The 11,236-nt window shown below is 46.1% G+C and overlaps 1 protein-coding gene across 1 annotated transcript in view; it reads right to left on the minus strand.

Annotated features, from left to right (window-relative positions):
* Window positions 1–10,391, minus strand: part of ADGRD1 (adhesion G protein-coupled receptor D1) — a 722,099-nt gene extending 711,708 nt beyond the window's left edge. The window contains exon 1 of the mRNA XM_086942663.1: window positions 10,274–10,391. Coding sequence (XP_086798789.1) covers window positions 10,274–10,385 — 112 coding nt within the window. The 5' untranslated portion in view covers window positions 10,386–10,391. The remainder of the gene's footprint in view (window positions 1–10,273) is intronic.
* Between the last annotated feature and the right edge of the window lie 845 nt (window positions 10,392–11,236).

Consider the following 11,236-nt stretch of genomic DNA (forward strand, 5'->3'; position numbering starts at 1 on the left):
GACAGAGAGGCTTGGACGGACTCTGGGTATTTCCTGTGAGACTACATATAATGGGAGTTAGGAGACTGATTCTCATTTTGCTGGCATTGTTTTAAAGTACTATTCTGTTTAGTAAAAGCAGAATAAAGTCCATTCCCTGTGGAAGAGAATGGACTTCCCCTTTTCACCTCAGAGCATTAATGAGGGTCACCACTGTTTCACTTGAACATACAATAAATTACTGTAATGCATAGGAAGCCCTAAAAATGTTACTAGATAATTTTAGGATTTGCTTTTTGCTTAGGGTTGTGAAAAATTATAATTTCGTTTGTAATAGTGGTCACTACTTTCTCCTGTTGTCTATATGTTCTTAATAACGTGTTTTCTAGTGTTTTTTAAACATGACGTTGTCTTTTATGGGTGGGATTGTTTTTTTCTACTCAATTGACATCTGTACCCACCTCCCAACCTATGTCTCTTCCTACTACTACTTCTTTGCATTCTTTCCATATTTTACCTGAACATGAACTGGTTAGGAGATCAGAGTTTACTAATAATTCCTTTTGTACAGCTTCTACATCAACACCAGTTAGTAGTGAACATCACTAATTGTTGGGTGTGTGGTCTTATGCCACATACAACAGAGGTATTCCCTATTTTGGTCCTGCCATATGTGGCCTTTGCGCTACTACGTGTGTAAGAAGACCTGTCCCGAGAGAGTTACTAAGTAATAGGATTATGCTCCAGCAACATCTTGATGATCTGATGAATATAGACCTGGATTCAGATTGACGCGAGTTTAGGTTATTGCCTATGTAAGGGCAAAAGGAGGGTCTGAGGTTCCGTGAATTCTGAACCTGGGTCATAAAGGTCGTGGTTCTGTTATGATTTTGGTAACAGCGAACCGTAAACAGTGAGCTCAGCAAGTATGAGTGTTTTCATCATGTTACACCGATGGATTCACTGTGTATTTGAAGATTTTGTTCTGAACCCTTGGGTTCCATTTTGTGCATGGCAGCCATCTTGTGGTTGCCCTCACATAGGCGGATGACTTTAGCTGACTTTTGAATGACCTGAGTGAACTGACCCTGTTGCCTGAAGCTGACCTTGTTAGACCAGTTCCTTGCCCAGTAGCTGATCAAGATTAAGGATCAGAGCACAGGAGATTGTAAAGTTTGGTATGCACATACACACACCTTATCCTACCTCTCATCTGTTTCTGTTCCTTCTTTTTATGACCTGTTTACGATATGGGTTGTGGTCTTTTATTATGGGTTTGTCCAGCTTGTGTAAGAAGGAATGTTGGGCTTGTTGCATGCTTGCAAAAGCTAGGACTGCCCCTTTCTTGTATGCTGAGTTTTGTAACCCTAAAACATATATGAGGCATCTGTTCTCTGTATTCCTCAGACTACCTCATTCAGTTGCTACGGCTTCTGTGTGACGTGGCCTCATTTATTAAATTTAATAAAGATGTCTTTTCATATTTCAGCTTCTGCGCCAAGTTCTTTATTGATATTAGTAAGACCCCTGAGAATGAAGATTTTTCAGTTCCTCAATGCGCTGAGCTCAGGCTCGTATGAACTCTGCGCTGAGGCCAGGCTCATAAGGACTTTATGCGCTGAGCTCAGGCTCGTATGAACTCTGCGCTGAGGCCAGGCTCGTATGGACTCTATGCGCTGAGCTCAGGCTCATATTAACTCTGCACTGAGGCCAGGCTCGTATGGACTCTATACGCTGAGCTCAGGCTCGTATGAACTCTGCGCTGAATCCAGGCTCGTATGGACTCTATGCGCTGAGCTCAGGCTCGTATGAACTCTTTGCGCTGAGCTCAGGCTCGTATGAACTCTGCGCTGAATCCAGGCTCGTATGGACTCTATGCGCTGAGCTCAGGCTCGTATGAACTCTGCGCTGAATCCAGGCTCGTATGGACTCTATGCGCTGAGCTCAGGCTCGTATGAACTCTTTGCGCTGAGCTCAGGCTCGTATGAACTCTTTGCGCTGAGCTCAGGCTCGCATGAACTCTGCGCTGAATACAGGCTCGTATGGACTCTATGCGCTGAGCTCAGGCTCGTATGAACTCTGCGCTGAGCTCAGGCTCGTATGAACTCTAGGCGCTGAGCTCTGGCTCGTATGAACTCTGCGCTGAGGCCAGGCTCGTATGGACTCAATGCGCTGAGCTCAGGCTCGTATGAACTCTGTGCTGAGGCCAGGCTCATATAGGAACCTTTTGAGTCTGCGGAATGGCATAGAGTAGACTATTAATTTGCTGGAAAATTCACTGGAAGGAATCTTCAACTAGTTAGCAGGACTCTATTATTACTATATATATTTTTTCACCTACCGAAAATGACGAATGCGCATTCTGTGATGTTTTAAAATATTCTGTATTATGCTCTTATAAAGAAATGTTTGTGGAAATATACTCTACCACTATACCATGAGACAGATTTAAGCCTGATGGCTGTTTCTTTTCTGCTATTTATATAAATTCTTCCAAAATATAGATATATAATACAAAAAAAGTGAGCTGTGTGTGAACAAATGCACAATATTCACAAATGGACTTGGTGTAGTTATGGGCACATTATTCACAAATGGAAATCATGAGTCTGTGAATATGTGCACAGCATTCACAAATGAGCTGTGTGAAGATAAGTGTACAGCATTCACACATGAGCTGTGTGTGGATAAGTACACAGCATTCAACAAATGAGCTGTGTGTGGATAAGTGCACAGCATTCACAAATGAGCTGTGTGTGGATAAGTGCACAGCATTCACAAATGAGCTCTGTGTGGATAAGTGCACATTATTCACAAATGAGCTGTGTGTGGATAAGTGCACAACATTCACAAATGAGCTGTGTGAGGATAAGTGCACAACATTCACAAATGAGCTGTGTGAGGATGAGTGCACAGCATTCACAAATGAGCAGCATTCACAAATGAGCTGTGTGTGGATAAGTGCACAGCATTCACACATGAGCTGTGTGTGGATAAGTGCACATCATTCACAAATGAGCTGTGTGTGGATAAGTGCACAACATTCACAAATGAGCTGTGTGAGGATAAGTGCACAGCATTCACAAATGAGCAGCATTCACAAATGAGCTCTGTGTGGATAAGTGCACAGCATTCACAAATGAGCTGTGTGTGGATAAGTGCACAGCATTCACAAATGAGCTGTGTGTGGATAAGTGCACAACATTCACAAATGAGCTGTGTGAGGATAAGTGCACAGCATTCACAAATGAGCTGTGTGTGGATAAGTGCACAACATTCACAAATGAGCTGTGTGAGGATAAGTGCACAGCATTCACAAATGAGCTGTGTGTGGATAAGTGCACAACATTCACAAATGAGCTGTGTGAGGATGAGTGCACAGCATTCACAAATGAGCAGCATTCACAAATGAGCTGTGTGTGGATAAGTGCACAGCATTCACAAATGAGCTGTGTGTGGATAAGTGCACATCATTCACAAATGAGCTGTGTGTGGATAAGTGCACAACATTCACAAATGAGCTGCGTGAGGATAAGTGCACAGCATTCACAAATGAGCAGCATTCACAAATGAGCTGTGTGTGGATAAGTGCACAGCATTCACAAATGAGCTGTGTGTGGATAAGTGCATAGCATTCACAAATGAGCTGTGTGTGGATAAGTGCAGAACATTCACAAATGAGCTGTGTGAGGATAAGTGCACAGCATTCACAAATGAGCTGTGTGTGGATAAGTGCACAACATTCACAAATGAGCTGTGTGAGGATAAGTGCACAGCATTCACAAATGAGCTGTGTGTGGATAAGTGCACAGCATTCACAAATGAGCTGTTTGTGGATATGTGCACAGCATTCACAGATGAGCTGTGTGTGGATAAGTGCACAGCATTCACAAGTGAGCTGTGTGTGGATTAGAGCACAACATTCACAAATGAGCTGTGTGAGGATAAGTGCACAGCATTCACAAATGAGCTGTGTGTGGATAAGTGCACAGCATTCACAAATGAGCTGTGTGAGGATACGTGCACAGCATTCACAAATGAGCTGGGTGTGAATAAGTGCACAGTATTCACAAATGAGCTGTGTGTGGATAAGTGCATAGCTTTCACAAATGAGCTGTGTGTGAATAAGTGTACAGCATTCACAAATGAGCTGTGTGTGGATAAGTGCACAGCATTCACAAATGAGCTGTGTGTGGATAAGTGCACATCATTCACAAATGAGCTGTGTGTGGATACGTGCACAACATTCACAAATGAGCTGTGTGTGAATAGGTGCACAGTATTCAGAAATGTTTGGGGCATGTTTATGTCCAAAGTATTCACAAATGAGCTGTGTGTGGATAAGTGCACAGTATTCAGAAATAGATGGGGCATGTTTATGTGCAAAGTATTCACAAATGAGCTGTGTGTGGCTAAGTGCACAGCATTCACAAATGAGCTGTGTGTGGATAAGTGCACAGCATTCACAAATTAGCTGTGTGTGGATAAGTGCACAACATTCACAAATGAGCTGTGTGTGGATAAGTGCACAGTATTCAGAAATGGAAGGGGCATGTTTATGTGCACAGTATTCATAAGTGAACTGTGTATAAAATAGTGCACAGTTATTCACAAATGAGCTGTGTGTGGATAAGTGCACAGCATTCACAAATGAGCTGTGTGTGGATAAGTACACAACATTCACAAATGAGCTGTGTGTGGATAAGTACACAACATTCACAAATGAGCTGTGTGTGGATAAGTGCATAGTATTCAGAAATAGATGGGGCATGTGTATGTGCAAAGTATTCACAAATGAGCTGTGTGTGGATAAGTGCACAGTATTCACAAATGAGCTGTGTGTGGATAAGTGCACAGCATTCACAAATTAGCTGTGTGTGGATAAGTGCACAACATTCACAAATTAGCTGTGTGTGGATAAGTGCACAGTATTCAGAAATGGAAGGGGCATGTTTATGTGCACAGTATTCATAAGTGAACTGTGTATAAAATAGTGCACAGTTATTCACAAATGGCCGCTGTACTTACGTGCACAATGATAAACCAAAAACAGGTACCAGTATTGCCACGTTATTTGAACAATGGATCACGGATGATCACTCGAATGACCGAATAGAACAGTAATTCTCCATGAACTAAGTTTCAGAATCAATCAGTAATTTTTTATTTTTAATTTGAGTGCATGTAAATATTTAGTATGCAATTTTTTGTTTTTTTGAATACGGAAACATTTCAGTAATTTCCACAAACTTGAACTGAACACAGATTTGAACACAAATCACATTAAACAAATAACACAATTGGACAGACAAAGAATTCACTAACACCCGTCAATCATACCACACAAAACAGTCAGAATATATTTACAAATTATTTACAACAGTATAGTATCACAGTGAAAATATCCAGCATTGGAAAAGAACAACTTGGCAATATCCTTATTTTTTGAAGTACTCAAGGATTCCTAATGCTGAGGGAAAGAGGTCTACGCGTTTCGATAACCCCTGGTTTCGGGGAAATCTCGTCAGGACCATATGCCTGTGAATGGAGAACAAGACTAATCAATTTTTTTAAGTTTCATTTTACACACACAGGGCATGTGTGTGTGCAAGATGTACCCAAATGCAGATTTATGGGGTGCAACAGGGTATCCTTTTGACACCCTGGCACCATTGAAATTGCAATCTCAATTTGCGATTCTTTAATTGAGAATCGCAAATTGAGAATGTCTTCCCGTTCATTCCTATGGGTCTCCAGGCCCATATGAATGAATGGGGAGGTATTCCTTAATTGCGACTCGCAATTTGCAAGTCGCAATTAAGGAATTTGAAGAAATCGCTATTTTTTTAGCGAGTTCTTCATGCATAGCCTTTTGCTATTCCCTATTAGCGAATCCTTTTTTCCGCTAATAAGGAATCGCAAAATGGATGCTTGATGAATCTATAGGATAGCGCCTTGAACTGGATCTGTTGAGCTTCTGGAAGCCAATGAAGAGCCAACGGAGCTCAAAGACATGGAGCCCTGGGTCAAACGTACGTGTTACTTGGACCTGAGACAAGCCTCAGTTAAATCTTTTGGACCCCCTGCCGTCTCTGGGTCTCACCAGCCACAGCCCACAACACAAGCCGCAGAGTGCAGTCTGGAAAGGACCCCCGCTCAGGGACCCTCTGTGACTGAAGCAAGAAAGTAGGGGCTTTCCAACAGCTTCCGGTGATAAACACCTCATCCCCCTGGGCAGCGCTTTACTGAAGTAGAATTCTAAGGGCCATATTATCAAGAACGGGCAATAACATTGCGGCAGGAAACTGCCGCTAAAACGGCGTTAAGATGCTTGATGATATGCCCTAGGGAATTCCCATAGTAGCCCAGGTTCTGGTGTGAAGGACATGAAACCTGGGCTTCCATTGGAATTCTCTAGGGCATATTATCAAGCCCCTTATTGCCGCTTTAGCGACAGTTTCCTGCCGCTAAAGCGGCCATAATGTTACGCCCGTTTTTGATAATATGGCCCTAAGCTTTTAACCTTGAAGACTGCTGAAGGTGTAAGTCTCCACCATCCCGGTCAGTGTTCATAATCCCACGAGCTGCCTTGTCCAAGATTTAAGGCTCTGGGCATGGTTTAGATCTTGGCGGTCTTACCACCATCCTGCCGCAGCGGACCCAGTACTCTGTTGAGCTGACAGGCTTTGGCCCGCCATATTTAGATGCATTTGTGATACACAGAAGACTGCCGTCCGGCGGCCTTTGGCGCTGGCGAACCGCCCGCCGTCACCATCTGGACGGCGTGGTCCCACCAAGCAGATTTGTCTGTTTCTGTTGGGATGACGGGAGTACTGATGGGGTTGGGGGGGCGATCGTGGTGGTGTGGAGGCCGGTAAGTTGATTTATTTTTATGTAAAATACATATATGTTGTGTATATGCACATAAGTGTACGCAGATTATGTGTAGTGGGCATATTTAATACATTCAGCATTGCAACGCAACAACATACACACAGCATGCATTGCATACCTGACACACACCATGAACACCTACCTTTGATTCTGTGAAAACGGAGCGCCAGTCCATCATGGCCAAGGTGCAACAGGACTGAGCGGACCTGGACAACGGCAAAGAGGATGAAACCATAGCTTGTACCCCGTAAACATGAGCTTTCACCCCTTTTCCTCCCATTGCGCCAACTCGAAGTAGGAGAGATTCCCGCTGGAATTCCCTACGAAACAGGCCAGATCCAAAGATGGAGGGCGGGTATCCTGGTTGGAGTCCCACCGCCGCCTGCTGCAGCCCATCCCACCACAGGGGTGGGGATCGAAGTCGTAGTGGAGTCGGGGGGACCACTGTAGGCTTTTCTCCCATTGCAAGCCAACATCTAAATAGGAAGGGTGGACCACCAGGTTGGCAGCAGGGAAGGCTGCCAACAAAGACCCTTGCAGCGCAGTCCCGTCAACATCTGAATCAGGCTCTTTGTCTGAAAGTTGAGAATAAGCACAGAAGGCAGGAAGACAGGAGCAAACAGTGTGCTGGAGCTCAGACGGGCACACGGTCAGCTGTGTCTGGCTCTCGAACAGATCAGACCAACCCAGCAGGGGTTCTGGCTCTCCAGTAGTCCAGACAAGCCCAACTGGGTGCCTGTGGCTCTACTGTATAAGCCCAGCTGGGTGTCTGTGGCTCTACTGTAGATCGGATAAGCCCAGCTGGGTGTCTGTGGCTCTCCAGAAGGTCAGACAAGCCCAGCTGGGTGTCTGTGGCTCTCCAGCAGGACACACAGTCCCAGCTTGGTGGCTGTGGCTCTACTGTAGATCAGACAAGCCCAGCTGGGTGTCAGTGGCTCTCCAGCAGAACATGCAGGCCCAGCTTGATGTCTGTGGCTCTCCAGAAGGTCAGACAAGCACAGCTTCGTGTCTGTGGCTCTCCAGAAGGTCAGACAAGCCCCGCTGGGTGTCTGTGGCTCTCCAGCAGGACACACAGTCCCCGGTTGGTGTCTGTGGCTCTACTGTAGATCAGATAAGTCCATCTGGGTGTCTGTGGCTCTACTGTAGATCAGATAAGTCCAGCTGGGTGACTGCGGCTCTACTGTAGACAGGCGCGCAACACCCATTGGGCTCACGGGGCTTCAGCCCCCCCCCCCCCCCCCGTCGTGTGTGTCAGCCCGGGCAGAGACAGCTTCGCGGGCTGGCGAGCATCACATTGTAGCCACACCCAAGTACTTAACATCTCTTTAAAAGACCATTTAATTGTAAATGAGGCATTTGTTGTGTGTTCACCCCTTCTTACAGCCGCTCTGTCCGTGGTTGGAAGAATTAGCCCTCCCTGAAATATTTTTCAACCCCCCTCCCCCCCCCCCCGAAATTTGGCTTTAGTTGCCCACCTGACTGTAGATCAGATAAGTCCAGCTGGGTGTCTGTGGCTCTACAGTAGATCAGATAAGCCCAGATGGGTGTCAGTGACTCTCCAGCGGGTCCAACTGGGTGTCTGTGGCTCTCCTGTAGGTTAGATAAGCCCTGCTGGGTGTCAGTGACTCTCCAGCGGGTCCAACTGGGTGTCTGTGGCTCTCCTGTAGGTTAGATAAGCCCTGCTGGGTGTCAGTGACTCTCCAGCGGGTCCAACTGGGTGTCTGTGGCTCTCCTGTAGGTTAGATAAGCCCTGCTGGGTGTCAGTGACTCTCCAGCGGGTCCAACTGGGTGTCTGTGGCTCTCCTGTAGGTTAGATAAGCCCTGCTGGGTGTCAGTGACTCTCCAGCGGGTCCAACTGGGTGTCTGTGGCTCTCCTGTAGGTTAGATAAGCCCTGCTGGGTGTCAGTGACTCTCCAGCGGGTCCAGTTGGGTGTCAGTGACTCTCCAGCAGGTCAGACAAGGCCAGCTGGGTTTCTGTGACTCTCCAGCAGGTCAGACAAGCCCAGCTGGGTGTCTGTGGCTCTCCAGTAGGACACACAGGCCCAGCTGGGTGTCTGTGGCTCTACTGTAGATCAGATAAGCCCCGCTGGGTGTCAGTGACTCTCCAGCAGGTCCAACTGGGTGTCTGGTTCTCCAGTAGGTCAGACAAGCTGAGCTAGATGTCAATTGCTCTCTATTATGACATACAAGCCTACCTGTGCTTATCTCTTGGGGACCAACGACAGCACTTTTGTTCCTCTTATCAGATATTTACCAAGTGTAACAGAGGGAAAAACACACAAATCAGAGAGGTGGAGGAAGAAAAAGACTGCAAAACATCACAAACAAAAACCAGGAACCTGCGAGAAAGAGACAAAGGGAGTGTCTGATAGTGGATTGAAGACCTCCGGCCTTGTTATTCGGCCCCCAGACGTCTGATTGCTCCCATGCAACTTCTGAGCAGAGGTTCGGATCCCGGCACTCTTTCTTTCACAAATTAAGCACTGGCTGGTGGCTGCAGATAAACGTTGACTGGTGTAGGCCGGCTGAACACAGATCCAGTCTTTCTATAGCAGCTTGAAACTAGATAGCTAGGCAGGCCTAGAGCGGTCACTATCACCGATTCCCCTGTAGACACCGCAGGTAGGTAAGCAGGAAATCAACTTGATCAGATAATCTTCTCCCATGCATGGTTCACTGGCAGTAATCAGAGGTTAGAGTGACGCCCTGCATGAGATGGCGTTAACGTTGGCTGAAGAGGACTCCAATGGTCAGAGGCAGTGGCGTCCAGTGCAGGTAAGGGCGGTAGGCGGGGATGGGGTGGGGGGGGGGAGGGGAGTCGACAGACGACAGAATAGGTACTATTTATTTATTTAATTATATCTTTTCCGTCACCGGTCGATCTACCGCCTCCCAGCCTTCCCCGCCCGCGCCAGACGGCGGTGGGCAAGGTGCCTTTTGAGAGAGGTGGGATTCCGGAACCTCACAGCCAGAACCCAAAAGGCCCACTCCCCCTTCCAACCTCATCACACTTGAATATTCTGTATGTCGGGGGAGGGCAAAACATTACTTGAGAAAAAGTCGCCCTAGGAAAATTCCAAATTTAAAGGGCAAACCATGGCTTCTTGGGAAGAAATGACATATATATCAATATGGAAGAACATTCTGTTGTAGGTTTGCAGGTCTCAGTGCCCACGTCACCCCCCCCCACCCTTTAGACATAGAGTACAATCAATCAATCAAACATTTGTGAAGCGCGGCTAATCCCCCCTGAGGGTCTCAGGGCACTGGAGCACAACAGACCACTAACAAGTGCACAGAACACTTCGCAAAATAGTGCTGAGCGATATACCGGGTTGAAATGTATTGGCACTATACAACTCCAAATGAAGATGACGTATTTCCGGAGGATGAGTCCTACCTGCCACCGATGATGTGCCCTCGATTTTCACGATGGACGTCGCGGTGTCCTTCACGTTGTTGACCATGTGCGTCATGACCTTGTCAACGGTTTCGATCATTCCTCCGACCATAGGCTGCGTCTGGTGAGAAAAGAGCAGGTGTTGGACCGGGCACAGGGCAGGACACCACTCACATGAAGAGACACTTCACACCCAGAGGTGGCGCCCTCTGTGCAGCGAAAGAGCCAATCCCATTGGTGAAGCGCCAAAGCCCCCTCCCTTCAATGGCCAGGATGTGCGTTCATGGGAGTCTAGCAAGGGTGGGCAGGCATATATGGAGCTGAACGGTTTCCAGTAGGGCTGGGGCTAAGTCAGTCACAAGCTGGCCACACCGCAGACCGATAACCTTTATAGAGGTAGGGCATCTGTCCCTCTGTGGTTCGTGAACCTCTTGCTGATCAGTAGTCAAAGTCAAAGTCAAAGATAGCTTTATTCGGTATTTGTTAAAAAACCATAAAAGCACATAAAAATTCGTTTAAAAAGAACATTTCATCCACAAAAACAGTAATACAATTTGATACATTATTTTACAAGAAAAACATTAAAAAGTTAGAGGACGTTAAAAAACCATGTGGAGGAATCCTAGATAATTAATATGTGCTATTGAGTGTGGTAGTGTACAGTCCAATACAATCATACAAGCATTATGCCATTGTACCTCTGCATCTTACTACATATTTCAGAAATTTAGCAGCTGCGACCACAGTGAGTTCATCTTGTAACATATATAGTTTGATTAAAGCTGGTTTGCATTGTCTCAGTCCCCACATCTTTAAAAGGGGTAACAGATACCTCTTTCTGGCCCACTCATAGTACTTACAAAAAAGGATGCTGTGGATATTTGAATGAGTAGATAGATCATCACATGGACAATTTGTTAATGTGGCAGACCAGTCATTTGGGGCGGGAAATGTTATCAGCCT

Source organism: Lissotriton vulgaris, chromosome 11 (genome assembly GCF_964263255.1).
Source record: "Lissotriton vulgaris chromosome 11, aLisVul1.2, whole genome shotgun sequence".
Classification (NCBI taxonomy): domain Eukaryota; kingdom Metazoa; phylum Chordata; class Amphibia; order Caudata; family Salamandridae; genus Lissotriton; species Lissotriton vulgaris.